This window comes from Sturnira hondurensis, unplaced genomic scaffold, assembly GCF_014824575.4.
Source record: "Sturnira hondurensis isolate 20B ecotype Veracruz unplaced genomic scaffold, ASM1482457v3 Scaffold0008782, whole genome shotgun sequence".
Taxonomy (NCBI): Eukaryota; Metazoa; Chordata; class Mammalia; order Chiroptera; family Phyllostomidae; genus Sturnira; species Sturnira hondurensis.
The window spans coordinates 6,700,851-6,719,882 of record NW_028081413.1 but is presented as its reverse complement, the minus strand read 5'-3'; the positions used below and the strand labels follow the sequence as shown (position 1 = coordinate 6,719,882).

The 19,032-nt window shown below is 41.7% G+C and overlaps 1 protein-coding gene across 1 annotated transcript in view; it reads left to right on the top strand.

Moving 5' to 3' along the window:
- FMN1 (formin 1) overlaps positions 1–19,032 on the top strand; it is a 265,054-nt gene that overhangs the window by 47,049 nt on the left and 198,973 nt on the right. Inside the window, exon 3 of the mRNA XM_037056139.1 lies at positions 1,478–1,539. Within this exon, the coding sequence (XP_036912034.1) occupies positions 1,478–1,539 (62 nt within the window). The remainder of the gene's footprint in view (positions 1–1,477; positions 1,540–19,032) is intronic.

Sequence of the window (19,032 nt, the reverse complement as noted above, 5' to 3'; positions counted from 1 at the left end):
TCCAATATTAGTAAGGATTCTGAGATAGAAAAGAACTTGACAACTTCAAGGGATAGCAAGAAAGCCAGTGTGCCTGGAGCGTGATGAGCAAGGGGAAGACAGGGAGAAGTGTGAAGGAGCCAGGTCATGAAGGGTCTCATGGGCTGCAGTAGGGAGTTTTGATTTCACTCCAAATGCAGCAGAAAGCCAGAGATGGGTCATGGCCTGGTTCATGCCTTCCAAAGATCTTTCGGAATGGCGTGAGGAGAATGGGTTTTGGTGGTGGAAGAGTGAAAGCAGGTGACCTTTTCAGCTCCAAGGAAAAGGTGGTGGTGGCTTGGACCATGGTGGTGACTGCAGAATGGGGAGAAGCGGTTTGGCTCAGGATATGGTTTGGAGGTAGAAACCTCAGAAATTGCTGATGGATTCATGTCTCAGTGGACCACGTTCCCCATGAGAGCAGTAGTATGACTAGTCATGGTTATCAACAGCAGCCCTTCTCCCCGGTCACGGCTTTACCAAAGATCTCCCTTGTCCACTTTGGAATTGAAACCTGGCCTTTCAAGATTGACTTCTGAAATTCACTTGAAGAAGTAGCCTGTCTTTTCATACGTTTTAAAATGACATCCAGCTGACATTTGTCTTATTCATACTCTGAACCTAAACACATTTGTAAAAGCTCGTTTATCCCACAAAAATGTTTTCTCACAGCGTTTTGCTTTGTGCGTCTCTGCAGCCTGTGTAGTTCTGTGACCCCACATCCTTAGCCGTCTTGCTGGAAATAAAGTTGTCATAGCTGCTTCATGCCCAGCCAGGGAGTGGCCGTTTCAGCAGTTGGCCGGAGTCCCTGTGTACACTTGGGACTTATTGTTGGAATAAACATTATTAGACAAAGACTAAATTGGGCCAGAAATTTATTTTTGTCCTCCTTTCAACTTCAACTCGCACTACATTCTCTCACCCAAATGACAAATGGTCTTGCCTTTCTGAAGTGTTCTAAAGGGGAAAATCAGCCCTGGCCCTCGCTTAGCCTTGCATTCAAATGGAGATTTATTTGGGGGTGGAGAGACTTAAAAATAAAAACCTCTGATTTCATAAAGAAAGTTTTCCTTTATTCCTTATGTGTCTGTTCTTAACACATCTGCATTTGTTTTCTGTGAGGCCTCGACTTCAACTCCTCCTTGAAGCAAAACCCTGACCCTGTCTTTATCTGGAACACTCATTGTGCTTTTTTTTTTTAACCCTGTCCTATGTACTTAATTTGATGCTTATTATAATTCAGGGTTTGCTAAATGGAAAGAGATTTCCCATCTATGCTGAGCTACTTGTCCTATCTTGTCTCAATGTTCAGCATATCTTGTCAAGTTCATGTCAAATTGTGGCATTTATGTACTCAGCTTCCTTGCACAGGCACCTCTGGAATCTCAAAGATGGCCACTTTGAATTTTGTCTATAAATTTGTGCTTCTTTGTAACTGGCTTCTTTTGTGATCTTACAGAATACCAAGCTGCTATTTTACACTTGAAGAGAGAACACAAAGAAGAAATTGAAAACCTACAGGTACATCTCTTTGATTCTGTTGAACTGGTTGAGTGAGGCTGATTCTTGGTTTACTCATGTGCTGAAGTAAATATTTCCCTTGGGAAGGCATATTTGCTTCGACAGCACCTGCAGCTGGCACCTGCCAGTGAGCACCAAGTCCGCCCTGGGGAGGAAAGCCTTGTACTCTGTTTTTTTAAAAAAACACCACAAATGCATTAGAATGGGCAAATGATTTGATCTGGAAAAATGATGGTTTTATGCTTGAAGCAGGAACAATAATAGAGTACTTAGACTTTTGCTGTTTATCAGAAGTATTTAAACGTGCGCTCAGTGTAAAGTTGTTTGGTTTGGCTTACTTCCATTCGTCCGTTTGTATTTGTCTGCGTGTCAGCACATGCTGCAGTAAGATATCATCATGCAGGCTAAGGTGCCTAAGGAAGTGACCCTAGGAGGAGGAAGAGTGGAGTGGAGCCCTCTGTTCCCTATCCTGACTTGGTCCCCTTTGGCGAAGCCCAGAGAGCCTGAGGCATCGTTTCCTTTGTCCCATCATCTACTTGTCAACCCCTTATTTCTGCCTGAAACAGGACGTTTCGGAGTCTTAATTTCAAATAAGAAAATATTGAATCAGTCACTGATTCTAGTTGATTGATAGCTGGCTTGACCCCATCCCTCCGGAGAGGTATAAATTAAAAATAAAACTTGGTGTTTAGTTTTCACTGGTTACTTGCTAATTTGATAAAATGGTGGATCAAATAGTTGTCTTTTGAATAAGTGATAATGCACTTTTAAAACAGCTGGGACCACATGTTAGATTATACATGAAGCCATTGAAAATAAAGATCATTAAGTAAGTCCTATGGTGTGTGAATTCAAGCCACCCCCACTCAGCAGGGGTTAAGTGGGGAATGAGTCTGCTTTACAAAGAAACAAAAAAGTGGAAGAATACCTCTGTCTCCTGGGGAAAAAGAAAGGTGGAGGCCCTTATCTTTTTTGTTGCAAAATGCTCTACTGGAGACCTCTCTTTCTTCATCTGTGTTCTGCTGTGCAAAAGATTCTCAGCTGTCTCAGAGGAAACGAACTGGAGATTAATTTAAGAAGCAGGTTGCTAACAAGGTTGGGTACAGACTGACTGATTCTGTGAGCAGAAATTGTAGGCAACAGCTTCGTTTTGAAGAGTTAACACTAGCTTTCCCAAAGATCAGCCCTGTTGAGGACTTTGAGCACTCAATAATATTCATAGTAACTGAAGGTGCTTAACAACCTTGGAGTTCTTACTCTCTGCTGGGTATTGTTTTAGACAATTACATACATTCTTTTGTGCCATCTCATAAAAGTCCTATGATCGTCCACCCCAAACCAAGGAAACTTTAGTTTAAGATAGATGGAAAGGTTGGAGAAGGGAAAGAGAAGAGTAGATGGAAAGGAAAAAAGTATATTGGGATCATGATCTGTACTTAAAATCAAATCAGACCAAGGTACGAGTGACAATAGTAAAGGTTAAAAAACGGTTCTAGTTATATCTTCAGTGCTCTTTAAATTCTGGAAGAACTGTCTGTTCTTCGAATGCCCTTTTCATTAAACTATAAAAAATATTTTTGCCCAATATTTGTGATTAACACCTAATTGCTGAAACCAATTGCCACAGCCCTCCTGTCATCAGGGCAGGGCAGAGCACCAGTCCATACACACTTAGCTGTAGTTCAGAACCATGTCAGCAGCCACAGGCGGCCCCCAGCAGAAAACCAGCAACTCATTCTAGAGGGTTTTCTGGCAACGATGGTGGGCTCATTTTCCTGTGTGACTTCAACCTGTAGGGGTGGAGTGGCCGGTCTCTACTTCATTGGGTACACTTGTTCTCTAATTTGCCACTGTCCCCACTCTGGGCCATTTCACTTACCTGGCTCCTTTATGCTTTAATTAACCCCTGTTCTCTGGAAGGCATAGAAAAGAAAGTAACTAGATTGGCAGGAGTACCAATCAGTCAGAACAGCAGCTGCCCATAAAACAGACGATAACCTAGCCTGGCTGTGCTGTGGGCACTCACTGAATATCATCTCTACCTGCTTCACTTTACAGAGTAACAAAGTTGCAACTATTGCCACAGGACCAGTGGAAGGTGATGGGTGGGGGACTACTGTTTCAATGTTTGTTTCTTTGGACTGTAATTTCCATTAGTAGCCTTCAACTGCCTTCAACTGCCTTCAACTGCCTGTTAGATTTTCTTTCTCCACTTACAGGTCATGGACAAGTCAGATGTGTTTCAGGGCTTCTTCCACATGCCTTTCTAGAGTCAGAAAGATTGCATGATTAAAGCATACAGGAAAAGTAATTACTTCTGTCACCACATATGAGCATTGATATATATCATGCGTAGCTTTTTTGGAATATTTTCATAGAGCTTAACATGTGACATGATTCAATAAACAGAGAGCCTAAACTCACAGAACCTTCAGTGTTCAGTTCCCTGACCTGCAAATGGGATCCTTACCACCTGAAATAACTTGGTTGGAGGTTGACGTTTTTAGGTCCGAGTGCCCAGGCCTGTGAGCGGGGGAGTCTGGAGAGTTTAATGCCATGCTGGCCGTTTGTGGAGTGCTGTTCCCTAGTAAGGGCACAGGGCATGGTCTCAGGACAAGCCTTTCAAAATGTGTAGGAACTTATGTACAGATTCCCCTTTATAGTTCAAAACCAAAGATTTAATGATGACTGGACTCAATTTCCCACACCTTATATTTATATGCATTCTACACAAAGTCAAAGCACGTGGCTGAGTTTTCTTTTTGAATCTCCAGTAGGAGCTTGGTGGCAGGTCAAACGCTGTCTGTGGCTTCCTTATTTCATGTCATTTATAGTATAACCACAGCAAAATTATTTTGTCCAAGTGTGCATTTTATTTAGCAAACTGTGCCTTGAGGGTTTATGATCACTTCCTGATACTTAGCATCATCTGGTTCATTTTGCACTTTTACATAATTCTATGTTACCGACTTTATTTTTGAAAATGTAGTGCCTTACCTTTACAGGTTTTCACTTATTTAAGAAATTTTTGCCTGTGGTAGCCATTAACTATGAGTTCATGACCACCGGGTAGAAACACAGTTCAGACTTGCCCTTCTAAAGCATGCAATGAAACCAATTCTCCCACAGTACAAACAGTTGTTTCTGTGAGCTTGCTTAGAAGCAAGATTTGAAAATTACCGTCACAGCTATTGTGCACAACGTGTGACTGTAAAGCTGATCTTTTGCCTTATTATAGTCAGAGAATTGAGTGTGATATTATTTTAAGCACAATGAGAATGTGAAAGACCTCGGGGTTTTGAGTAGGGACGCAGTTCAGCTCCTTGCACTGTGACGTTAAGAAGTGAATCAGCTTCTCTGGGACTTAGCTCTCTCAGTGTGACGTGCTGCTGCTGCTCCGTCCCTTAGGGTTATTGGGTGTGGTGTAGGTGCAGTGGTGCTAGTTACGTAGTGCATTGCTCTGTATTGTTCTTTCTCATTCCTTTTTCTCTAGACCAGTCTCCCTGTGATTGAGCAACTTGGGCTTAGAGTGGTCCTCAGGCTCCTTTGGTTGAGGACTTCTTGAGACATTTGACTTATTCTTTTAGGGTGATTTTCCCAGGATCTTTCAGCTGTTCTTCTGCCTCTGTGCTCTCTATCAGAGGACTCTAAACCAGGTTTCCCGAGGCTCATTCCCCTGAACAGTGAGCCTCTGAAGTGCTTCTCGACAAAAAGACTTCATGGTAAAGAAGTTTAGGAAATATCTTGTTCCCCTGTTAGGGCTGTACCATATACAGAAAAGAACTACAAGAGAGAAAACTGTATAATTTGCTTCCCACATTAACTTTTCCCCTGGGTAACTCATTTTTTTTTTTGAATATTGCTCTATGTTGACCCTTATAATCTTATCTCAATGTACATTCAGGTAGTTTAAATTAAATTCTTGATTGGTGTCCACCGAGGTCTTCCTTCCTAATCTGCTGACATAGGCATCCTGCTGGGAACATGGATGTTTGTCTCTACAGCTTTTAAAGTACCTACCAAAGTGTTTGGCAAATAGATGATGCAAAAATATATAGGCTGTTATATAACAACCTACAGTTGAAAAACACTAGTGCCTAACTTTTAATCCAATCCATACTATGTGCCAACCTGTTCCCATCATTTAGCATTAGTATTTTTTTCTTTTTGCTTAAACAACAAATATCTATTTTTCATAATTTTGGATTGAAGGTTGGACTTCTGAGGTCAGGATGCCTGCAGGGTCAGGTTCGTGGTGAGAGCCTTATTCAGGGTTTACAGAAGCTGTATCCTCACATAGCAGGGAGAATCCGATGGGAGAGGAAGGAAGAGAGAAGGAGAAGGAAGAGGGAAGAAGGAGGAGAAAGTAAGGAAGGAGTAAGAGAGGGAGAAGGGGAGAGAGAGAGAGCATCCAGTATTACAAAGAGTAAATGTAGAAATATAAGCAGAGTGGTGTATTCATCTCCGTTTTAAAGATGGTAAAACGTGAGGCTCTCAGAGATCCACTTGACTTGTCAGACGTCCTAGACTGGTAAGAGGAGAACCTGAATTTGAATCCACCTAGATCTGTCTGACTTTGAAGCCTATCCTCCTTCCAGTAATCAAGGTAGTATTCATGGAAAGAGCATTAGATTTAGAGTCAGAAGTTGTGAATTCTTAGGTCTTAGGTTTGGTGTGATAAACGTGAACATCAAACAATGCTTTAGGGCTTAGTTTCCTAATTTCTCTTATTTTTATTATTGTTTATGCTGTTACAGTTGTCCCAATTTTCCCCCCTTTGCCTCCCCTCCATCCAGCCCATCCCTCACTTCCTCAGTCAATCCCTACACCATTGTCCATGTCCATGGGTCCTCCCTATATGTTCTTTGACTAATCCCTTCACCATCTTTTAAACAGCCCGCATCTTCCTCCTCCCCTCTTAAAGCTGTCAGTCTGTTCCATGATTCTATGCCTCTGGTTCCATTTTACTCATTAGTTTATCTTGTTCATTAGATTCTTTTTATAAGTGAGATCATATTGTATTTGTCTTTCACTGTCTTATTTCACTTAACATAACAGTCTCCAGTTCCATCCATGCTGTTGCAAAAGGTAGGAATTCCTTCTGTTTTCCTGCTGTTTAGTATTCCATTGTGTGTGTGTGTGTGTGTGTGTGTGTGTGTGTACATACTATAGTTTTTTACTCAACTCTTCTACTGATGGGCACTTAGGCTGTTTGCAACTCTTGGCTATTATAAGTAGCACTGCTATGAACATTGGGGTGCATAGGTTCTTTTGGATTGCTGTTTCAGGAGTCCTAGGGTATATAATCCCAACAGTGGAATTGCTGGGTCAAAAGGTAATTCCATTTTTAATTTTTTGAAGAAATTCCATACTGTTTTCCACAATGGTTGCAACAGTCTGCACTAGGATTCCCTTTTCTCCACATCCTTGCCAGCACTCTGACCAGTGTGAAGTGGTATCTCACTATGGTTGTAATTTGCATCTCTCTGATAGCTAGCAATTACAGTAGGTGCCCTTTTCATTTGATGATGTTTTCTTTAGCCATGCAGAAGCTTTTTAATTTGCTCTAGTCCCATTTGTTTATTTTTTCTTTATTCCCCTTGCCCTAAGAGATATATTGGAAAAGTATTGCTATGTGAGATATCTGAAATCTTACTGCCTATATTTTCTGCTAGGATTTTTTATGGTATCACAATTTATGTTTAAGTCTTTTATCTATTTCAAGTTTATTTTGATGTATGGTGTGAGTTGGTGGTCTAGTTTCATTTTTCACACATAACAGTCTGGTTTTCTCAACACCGTTTATTGGAGAGACTCTCTTTGCTCCATCGTACGCTTGGAGTTTCCTAATTTCTAAAATGCGGGATCAGGCCACATAATCTCTACTAGCACCTTTGAATTTTATGGAAATAAAATAAAATAAAATTTTATGAAATTTATGGAGGCCAAATTCTTCTTTATGACAAGAGGGAAGCTTGAGCATAGGGTGGGTAGGACTTATTTGGCTCTCTGCTTCCTCAATTTTGAAAGTTGGGGAAGAATAAACTGCATACCCCTCATCTCGCTTTTGAGCAGTTTTGGATACCTGAAGAATATTGTTTTTGACCTGTACTTTAAGTTTGGAAGTAGGTGCCATGGAGATGACAGATTGTTTTGATCTGTTTTTAACTAATGTTCTTTGGGTTGTAGGACTGAAGACAAAGAACCAGCCAACAGGGACATCTCCTTTAGAGGAACCTCTTTCCCTCTGCCCCATTCGTCACACGCGTAGCCCTGCACTGAGGGAGCGTGTGCTGAGTGATGGCCTCTGGCAGGCCCCCACTCCTTGTGCAATGCGCTCCTATTTCTAGCATGGTCACTCCCTCCGTGAGATGATCCAGTGAGGGATGCCAGACTGGAAATTAACTTACTCTCACCTTGTTGTCCCCGAGAGAAGCAGATGCTATGTTGGCCTGCGGTAGGAGGAACATAGGTCTCCTTTCTCTTCTATCTCCAGCGCACTCCACTGGCCCTCTTCTAATAGTTACACACGGCTGCTGTTTAAACAAAACTGAGTACAAAGTACACTCGAGCTGATACAGCTAAATTTATAAAGACACATAAATCCTGAGCCTTTTCCATTTGTTATGTTCTTTGTTATCAACACAATGCGTTTAAGTCTGTTAATTCCTGGAGATTACTGTGAGGGAGAGGGAATACTTTGTAGACCAATAAACAGAACTTTTGCAAAGATGAAATATGATTTCATTAAACCCTTGTGGTATTCCCCTAAGTTCTGATTTTAGTATTATTCATTGCTGAGATGCCAAAAAGAAGAAAAAATTTTAAATGTCAAGAAATGTTTTAATTCGTTGTTTCATTGTGGATTTATAGTACAACATTATGAGTTTAGTAGAATTGCTGGTTTACTGGTGTTGAGGTGCCTTTTAAGCCACTGTCTACCCAGAAGCCAGCGGACATATTTGGAATATTGATGAAAAACACAATTAATTCCCCAGCTGACTTAGCAGCCCTAGAGTCCTTTGTCTCAGCCTGCAGGGTGCCACCTTGCTCCATGTAATTCAGGTATCTTGTCATGTCGTGCTTGCTAACGGAAGGAAGCTGGTTGCAGAGCAAAGACTATGTGCACTACTCATTCACATCATGGACGCCGATGCATGTTTTGTGCCCCTTCCTCATGTGCTGTCATCTCCATCATGTCCACTGAGTCTGAAACTCAAAACAGGAGTCGCTTGTGTGAGCCAAGATAGTTTCCCCTTTTTCAGTAGTTTTTGACTTTAGGTGATAGGCTGATATCAGAACAGATGAGTTTTTGAATGGTTTCCTTCGCTTTCTTGACTCTTCGCGGGGAGTGCTTCCTTCTCTCCAGACTTGTTCTGCCTCAAGAATTCTGGGAGTTTTGTGTAGTCTATTACTGGGTAAATAATAGATTCTTTAGCTGTAAAGTGAAATTGCAGGACTAAGGGGTCTAAGTCTCCCTTCAGTCTGAAGTTCTGTTACTTCTGGCCTGGGCAGAGTGGTTCCATGTGTCTGGCTCAACTCAGTCCAAAAGACTTTGAGGTCCCCTTGTCCCCGTTACCTGCAGCAGTGCTAGGTAGGCCACCAGCTGAAATAGAATGAATGAGTGCTGAGTGTTCTGAGTGGATGTTGTTAGAAACTCCTCCGTGATTCAGTGTTTTGGTAGAAGGCTATTTTTGAGAGTGTTAGGAGAGTCACAGAGTTCTTAAACTTGGGGCGCCGTCAAACACAACCCCAGAAAGTTTGTTAGATCAGCACAGTGTCATTTTCAAAGTCATCTTTGATTACTGTTAAATCCGCATGCATGTCTGTCGTAACTTGCCACATGTCCCCACACTTCCCGTTGTCTTAGATCCAGGCCCCTTCGCGTGTTTATGCGAGTGTCTGGCCCTGCGGACACCTGAGTTGGTGACTCCAGTATGGAGCATGGGAGGGCTGAGTCAAACTGTCCTCTCCCACGGTTTCCCTGGTATCACGCCTACCAGGCAAAAGTCTCTTGAGCTTATGGACCTTTGTGGATTTTGCGTTTCTTTTCCTTTCCCGCTTTCCCTTTTATCTACTGTCTTTCCTTAAAAGGGCTGCTGATGGGATGGGGAGGGCAGCATTGCAGGAGGGGTGAGTGAAAGATAAGCTTTTAGTGCAAATCATTGGGTATGGTCTGTGTTATGGGGCATTTTTAGGAAGGGATAGGGAAAACATTTTTGATTTTTAGGGTTTAAATTCCCTTTGCGATGGGACTTAACTGCGGGTGGTTGTAGTTATGCAGGGAGCAGGAAGGACAAGCCCCGCCAGGCACAGCTGCTGGCTGCTCCAGAGACCTAAGTTCTAATCAGCTGAGACTCAGAGAAGGGAGGTGCTCTCCTGAGCTTTCACAGCTGGTGAGTGGGACTTACTCACCAGCTCTGTCTGGCTTTTCAACCTGCTCCGTTTCCACTGTCACCTTTCAACTGACTTGATTCGCTTTCTTCAGTACATTCGCTTTCTAACTTTTTCTGCCCTTTATCCTGTGGCGAGGACCTCTGCATCCTCAGTTCTTATCCCGTGTTAGCTCCTTGAGCGGTGAAAACAGTGGGGATATTCGTGTGGTGTTGGGAAAAAGAGGAATAGCAACTGCATCCTCTTCTTTCACTGGTTTCAGGAATGACGAGCTCTTCTTCCCTTCTCCCTACCTGGAGGAGCCGGGAGGAGATTGCTTTCTTCTACTCCACTTCTTAGAACTGGTCCTGAGCCCAGTCTGAGGAAGAGCCTCTAGTCTTTGTCACCGTAATTTTGATTACGGTAGTTTGTCTATATTCATCTTAGAGATTTGAAACCTGAGTCTCAGAGAGATAAGTTTCTGAGACCAAAAATTAAGTAAGAAAATACCGGGGCAAAACTTCTATGCATCTTGCCAGCTCCTTACTTCATTGATTTCTTCAATTTAAACAGGGAGGTTCCTCAGCTGTTCTTAAATTTGATCTTCCCCAACAGCTCCCAGCATTACTGATTCCTTAAGCACATGGGGTGATGTGGCTGTTCCCCATGCTATCCCCTACTTGTAGGACGGAACCATGCCTGATAAACGACACCTGCTGCTTCTTCTAATAAGTCCAATTTCATATGGGCTTTAGAATCTGTAGTGTGAATTTTTTGTGTCTTGTGTGTGCACACTGAGTGTGTATGCTTTAACCATTTCACTGTGACTAGTTCTACCTTGCTCTGTGTCCTAGAAGAGGAATAACAATAATAATAATAGCTGGTATTTATTGCTCACTTACCATGTGCTAATCTTTATATACAAGGACTAAATGAGTTATTACACCAACCCTATCAGGTGGCATTCTTCTATACTGAACTGCCTCTGGAAGTTCTTATATGTGGAGATCCCTGCCTAGAGAGTATTCATGACAAGACCTTGTTTCAGGACTGATCCTTGTTTTAGATCCATCCCTGAGTAGAATATCACTCCTAAAAAGTGATGACTCGAGGGGAAGAATATTTTGAACAAGGAACCTATATATTGAAGCCAAGTAACCATTCATTGAAAGAAATGCAGCATAACCCTCGGCAGGTCAGGTGAGTAGAGACACAGATGTGAAGTCTTCCTTGAGTTTGAATTCTGTCTCCACTACCCACTGGATGTGTGGTCTTGAACAAATTATTTAAATCTTTCTGAGCTTCAGTTTCTCATCTGAAGAGTGGTCAAGGTAATACCACAACTTCCTTGACAGGATGCTGATCGCGAGCGTCGTGGTAGTGGAGTGGGGGACAGTGACAGGTGGCAGATGACCGATAAATGGAGCTGCTGTGTGTGTGCATAGGAGCTGTGGGTTTACTTTACTTTAAGCAGGCGGCTGTGGAATACTTTATGGTAGTGAACATCTTCCAGCATAAAGCACGCACCTATATGAAAGAAAAACATTCCGTGGTCAATATTCTACTTAATGTTTCAAAGAGCATTGTTTTTAACATTTTTGTTATAAAAATGTGGTGCTCCCGCTTCCATTACTGCCTGCTGATGTAACTATACTCCTGCTGCATGATTTTATGAAGGAAACATCCAAACGTAGAAACACCCCAGTAGTTATAACACAGATTTGGGAGCCCAGAGTAAGGTGTTGCTTCAAAATTGTTTTGCTATGAGGATTAGCTTACTAAAGTATAATTTTAGATCCTTAAATCTGCTCTTTATTGTTTATCTTCTGTGCAATCAAATACAAATTGAGCACCTGTCAAACATAAGAGATATGCTTGGGTGTGAAATATCATTTAATAATGATGATGACAATATCAGCTAACATGCGCTGCCTACCACTACATGCCAGACACTACACTTACGCACACCCTGCATTCTGGACTTAGAGGGTTTGCCATTTAGTTGGGGAAATAGAATAAAGGCTAAATGACAACTGGCACTAAGGCAGCTTAAACTAGGTTTTTAATATTAGCTAATATTAGACCATATGCTAATGACTAGTAGCATCTAGAACTTACCTACTTCTCTTGTATTTTGCAAATTCCAGATTTTATCCCTCAACTAAAATTTGCACGTGTCAGATGTTGTGATTGGCGTGAATGAGTGGCACTTTCTTTTACAGTCTCCAGAAGCTGCTGTACGTGTCTCTAAAATAGGCATAATACAGTTGTGCTTATTTTGTTTTGATACTTTTTATGGCATGACCCTTATCTCAGCAAATATACGCAACACATGTAATTTAAAGTACTGATTGTGATAGGTATATTGCATGTGTGTGTGGGTTTGTGTGATTGGTAACCTGGGTATTTTACAATGATTTTAGAAGCCATTCCCCAATCTCACCACTGGAGGTCAGCTTGACCCTTTTCCTCTAAATGAAACACCAAGTCGATTTTGTTTTGATGGTTGAAACAGCATTCCAGTTCAGAGCTTTGCTTTAAACACATGAAAAATAAAACTACTCTTACCTCATTTCGCAGAACAGTATTCATGGATATAGTTATATAAATCTGTACTTACAGGCATAATGCTTAGTGTACTTTCAGAAGCAATACATGATGTATTTATCGATATATATACATACTTTCTATGACAAAAGGGAAACAGCCGTCTAAAAACAGTGCCCTATGAAATTGATCATTTGTATTTTATCTAAGAATGAAATCATCAAATGGAAATTAGAGGTCTCCATCATTCAGTGATTCACTGTACGTTACGTACTGGGTGACAGGCACTGTACCAGATGCTGGAAGGAACAGAATAAACATGGTCCTTACTTCCTGGAGCTTATAGTCCAGTTAGAGAGACAGATATTGACAAAATAATCATTCAGTAAATATAATTATGTGAGTGCTGTGGAGAAGTATGTAGTATGAGATGCTATGATAGGGGATACTTTAGATGGAAAGTCGGGGAAGGATAATGTTGGAAAGTGACATTTAAGCTGAGATATGAGAGGCGAACAGGAGCTTGGCTGGTGTGAGGACTGAGAGAGGCCCGTGTGCCTGGAGCGCAGAAAGTGACGGACAGGAGGAAGGTTGGGCGGGAAGCTCTGGGGTGGTGTGCTTCAGACTTGTTAAGCTGCATCCCAGAATAAAAAAATGCATTTTATACTGAAACCCAGATTGTGTGTGTATGTGTGTGTGTGTGTGTGTGTGTATGGGAAATAATAATTTTATTAAACAGAATTTATTTCCTCTGATATGTCAAGTCTTTTTAAAAAGCTGGTGAAAAATCACAAGTTGATTCGCTAGTGCACGAATGGCTCATGGGCTGCAGTTTGCAAAAAAAAAAAAACGAAGTGGAAGAGGGCAAGGGGCTGCAATCTGGAAGGGTGTTTTGGTCTTTTCAAGGTTTCCCAAGTTTATTCTCAGAGCAATGAGAATCTGCTGACTAACTCTGAACAGAGGACTCTGTCATGTGAACAGATTTGCATTTTCAAAAGACACCCCCACCTATAACCAATGTCTGTTGCAAATACATAGATATAATAACATAATTTAAATTATTAATTGGGACAACAGATGAATGCTTTTTTTTTCAAATTTTTATGGAGCATATAAGTTGAACCATATGAAATTGCTGATACTTGACCTATTTTTAACTTATCCAAGAGCAGTTTCACATGGCTTAATCTTATATAGTCACACCTAAAGGCAAGGAGGTGAATGTGTGCTGGAATGTCCTTTCTCCAGATGGACCGCTCTCAGAAACGTCCCCTGGGTCTGCAGGCATGGCACGAGAGACCGCTGCTGAGAGCATCGTGACACATTGCCCGTGGGATAGTGACATTGGCATACTTAATGGAAACTCTTTTCAAATTAGAACTGTTGAGACTTATCATGACTCTTGTGCCCCATGTCATTCACAAAATAACCTTGGTGAGCAATTTTCTAGCCTTCAGGTCATCTATGAAAACTGAAATCGCTAAAAAACTAATTATCCAACTTAAATCAGTATATCCTGGTCTATATAAATGATCAACAAAACAGATTGTTGATCTCGCTGAGCCCAAACCGCTATTTTACTCCATAAAAAATAACTATCTGTGACCCACTATTGATCAATTTGGTCTCTGTAACTCATACAGGTCTTTGGAAAATGATTTGCATTTTTGTTCCCTCATAGACATTTAATAGTAAAACTTTTACTTCTACAACTAGAAGTAATAGGACTATCGTACAGATACATACCCAGGAAAATGCTTAGAAGATTAGGAAAGGAAGTGAGTTAAATGTCAAAGATACATTTATTTCAGGTTTTTGTTAAACAGATGTCTCATTGAATATTAGCTTTACTTCTCTCACAGATACTGGTTCTTTTTTTTAGGGGAATTAAATTTAAAAACTAAGATATTAGTTTTAAAGCTTATTTTCAATTAGTCCTGCTAGAAATTTATGAATGTTACCTCTGACCTTATTTTTCCTACTTCAGATTTAGAGTTCCCAACCGCATGGTCTTCTAACCCTCTTATGCAGTGAACCCATAATTATTTTTGTACATAAAAGGGCTTTTCTTTTTGATATTTCTGACGCAGAAAATAACATGGATTCTAATGTTGATGACTATAATAGAGTGTCATTATTTTTGTGTGAAATTTCTACATGGTAGAGTAGTTGCTCCATCTTGAAACTTGATTTCCAGAAACAAATGGAAACGCCTTTCCTTTTTGCTATAAAACAATGGTGGACGGGCCCAAGAACGAGGAGGGGAGAAAACAAGATTGCATTACAAATCTGGCACATCAGCCACACTAGTAAAATCAAGTCCAATGTTGTTTTATGACTCGGAATTTATGTGAGTGCCCAGGATCAAAGGGCTTGAATCCCACTGGACTACAAGGTCCATAGTTCATGGCAAAAACTCATCAAAAAGAACATTTTAGTCATTTAAGCTTTTCATTTTAATCAGCCACAGCAATAAAAGAGCCTTTAGGTGTCCAAAAACATTTTGCAAGATCAAGAGGTGGTTCTCTCGCTTGTAGAAGTGGCTTTCTTATTGGATCCATATAATGCCTGTGGCCTCAGAGTGTCAAAGGGCCGCTGCCTCCACATTGTTTGCCCTTGTGGGATGGTTTCTTTTGGTTCTTCTGACTATGTATTATGTGATAATAAATTATGGTGTCTGACGGAAGGACCATAAAATTTTCACACAATCTATCAAGCTCCTTCAGCCATTTAACGCTGGGTCTCTGACAGCAAGCCAGGACTTTGTAATGTTGAGACAGAAACAGAGTCGACGCCAGCCTCGAGAGAGCTCTGCATATGAGAAAGAAACGCAAGGCTCCAGCGCCAGCCCCAGTCTTGAGTCACTGCCCTGACATTTCGGGTGACTGCGGTTTTGACACTCCGTAAAATGGGGGTCCTGCCTTCACCACGGCGCTGTGCAGATTACATAGAGTGATATCGTGAAGCCACTGTCCGGGGATGAGAACAGATACGCACTAGGCGTCCATAAGGCGTGGAACCAGCCTGGGCCAGTCCTGCACTGTCAACAGGAGACCTGAGTAGGTGAAGGGGAGAGCTGACCCCGCAGGAACACATTGCTGAGAAAATGTTCTTGTGGATGCAGAGGAGGGTGAGAACAGGGACCCCGGAGGCTGAGTTAGCTCTGGGGGAGGAGGGAGCGTTTCTTTTGAGGTTAAGAAGAAAAAATGTTTAGATGAGTACCTTTGTCTAATAGACTCATTTTGTTGAATTTATCGGGGTGGCATTGGTTAATAAAATTATATAGGTCATCTATAGACTAATTGACACCTTTATTTCTTTGCCTCATTTTGAACTTTGGCCCCACTGAACAGAAAAAGAAACTCGGACAACTAATGGTTTTCCACCAGAGCTCTTTGGTATCATCCCCCACCACCTCTTCTGCACGGTTTCTCACCCCTTGTTCTCTTCTTGGCAGGTGCCTTCCCCACCCATTTCCGATGATAAATTCAGACATTTTTACTTTAAAAGCCCTTCGCTTGACTACACAGCTTCTTAGAGCTTCCACCTCTCTGTCTCACTGGTAAAGTTCTCAGACATTAGTTCCATGTAGACAATTTTCATACCACTTGCTCTCTGTTGCCACTACACTGAGGCAGCCGGGACCACAGATGCAGTAATTACCAAGAGCTGTCTGGCCCCCGGTCCGTCTTCATTGATTCTAGAGTGTCAGTGTTAAAATCTCCCCTCAACATCTGAGACACTGAATTCTCCTGTGTTTTCTCCTCTGAGTGACTCCGTCTTCCTCGCTGTCCCCCAGTTCTGACTCTGCAGCACCCCCAAATGTGACCCTCCAAAAGGTGGCCTTTAGTTCCCTGACTTTCCATACATTTGTCTCTTAGGGATTTCATTTATTGCTTCATGAAGGCTTTTCAGACCTAATTATTTGGATTCAAATTTTCCTGAGTTCTAGCTCCAGGAAAGTTCTAGTTTTTGCTGGAAAACCTACCCTGGGAAATATTTTCAGATCACAAATTTAAAATTTCCAAAGCCAGAATAGCAAAAATTCTTATAGTTCCCAGGGTTGAAAGGACTTGTCTGCTTGTCTCCTTCTGGCTTTCCCTGCACCCAATATAAACACGATACAAAGACTTTCTTTTCTTAGCTGCCCCAAACATGCTTTTCTCCTAAAAGTAAAAAGTCCAGGCCAAAACCCTCAGATGCATCTTTGGCCATTCCTGGACGCTTACCTTCTGCCTCCAGTTGATTGCTAAGTTACGCAAATTTTAGCCCCATGGTCCCTTATATACACTTGTCTTTTGGCACCCTGCTGCTTTCGTCCTAACATAGGCCTTTATTACAGCTTCCCTGTATTCAAGCCATATGAAAATTGCTTAGAGATTGTGGCTCCTCTCCCTTAAACACCTTTGGTGGCTCACTGTTGCTTACCAAGTTAAGTTCAAAGTCTTTAGCACGGTGCTTAGGGCCTTCTAAAATCCTGTTCAAATGTGTAACTTTAGTTTTCTATGGTTCGCCTGGGCTTTCCCATCACTCTGCCTCCTCCTTCCACTTGGATTGCTCACAGTCTGCCGCTCTACCTTGTTCCAGTCCTTTGTGGCCTGGCAGGGGCTCCTCCTCATACAGGAAACCATCGCGGACTTCCCGGGGCTCCCTCTTCTGAGACCTTTTGGCTCTTTGTACCTGCCTTAGGCCCATAGCAGACTTCCGTAACAGGAGAGCAGAGGTGTTGCCCCTTCCTTGCATCCCCAGTGCCGAGCACAAGTGGCACCTACATCTTCAATAAATAGCAGACAGTTAAGTTTGCCCTCACAGTAATGTGGGCGTTGATGCGTAACTCAGCCGCGGTTGCTTTCTCTTTTTCTTCCTCTGTAATGGGACCTGGGTTTAAACCAAAGGGATCTTACAGGCAGTATTCTTCAAATTCTAGGAGAACTCTGCTAAGAGAACTATGCTCCCAGATGTTCTTAAAGGAGATTTCTTTATACTTTGTATTTTTCTTCTGGGAGAACAGTGTTTATTGTTTCTCATTGCCTTAGGTTACATTTATCACCTGGGGTCTATTTGGACAGCTTATGGTGGGCGATCATTTGTATTAGCGTAGGTTAAGGCAACATGGACTCATTTGAATTTGTCGTAATTTGTAAACCCTTTCATTGTATAGGTGGGGAATTGGAGGCTGAAAGAGCTGATCTTAGAATCGAGCTTCATGGTTCTCAAACTTTCCTTCCTCAGGAAAAAAACTTTCCTTCCTGAGGGAAGCAACATGCTCCCAACAGGACAGGGCCTTCTAGTCGAGGAAGTTGACCCCCCATTGGGATTCACCTCTGGTTACCGCACTGTAGCGATAACAGGGCCCAAGCGTGCATAGGCAGCTGATAGAGGCGCCGTGACTGGAAGTCGGGTTTTGTCCCAAGCCAGTGTTTCATCACTGAAGCCGTGTGGAGGTTGCTCTGCCAAAAATGGAGAAAGTGTTACCAGTAATTAAGTGATGGGCAGAAAAACTGTCACGCAGCCCATAATGGCAGGTAATACTGAGTGTATGTTATCTGAGGTTTAAAATGACTTGTTTAAAACCACAGTCTTCAGCCACATGAACAAAATTAAACACGGTTCTTTTAGGAATGTACAGATCAATTGGAGGAAAACAGGGCTACCTCTTCCAAATATTTAATTCATTTTCAACTTTGTTGCTTTTTAGGGTCAGATGGTTGAATAATAGTTTTTTTCCTTCTTTCCTCACTCTTTATCTCTGCAAGATTAAAAATTGCTTCCAGGGCTTATAAATAAGAGTTCGAGAGATTATGATTCTCAAACAAGACTTTCTAGATTTGTGAGCTACAAATCAGTGTCCAGACTGACTCTGTTCAGTCATGGCCTAGACTCCACCATTGGATTCCTGTGGCATCACTCATTCCTTGCTCATTAGCAAACTAATTGCCTAATTATCTGTGTGTGTGTGTGTGTGTGTGTGAGAGAGAGAGAGAGAGAGGGGGGGGGGGCAGGCCACCTGCTGTTAGAAATACCTCATGGAGCAATTTTATATCCCCCCCACACACTTTAACAAAGCACAACCCTTAACAGAGAACCATTACTGAGAAGTTATGAACTCTGCTATGGGATTTTGCATCACTCACCACCCCCCAAATCAACTTTAAAAGCAATTGTCTTCAGAAACAGAAAGATAAATGCTTCCTTCTTGGTGAGCCCCAATGTTTAGGGCAAGACTGTTCAGTGTTTTCCTCACAGGTAGCTCATGTTTGGATTTAATTCTACACTTTTATTCTTACCTGTGCTATGTTGATAGGAAAATGTGAAAACACATCAAAGAAAAATATAAAAGAGAAAGTGACTTGGAAGAAACTAGGCATTTGCTTTTGTATTTGGCAACTACGATTGAGATTGGGGTATGTTTAACAAAGTAAATCTGGACCAAGAAAAATGATCTTCATGCCAATCTTTATAAAAATCAAAATTCCTTTCTTTCAGACACCTCAGCTATTCTAATGCGTTTCGTATGTGTATTATTACTGTATTCAAGGACATGCAGTCAGAACACATTCTGGCTCTGTGCAG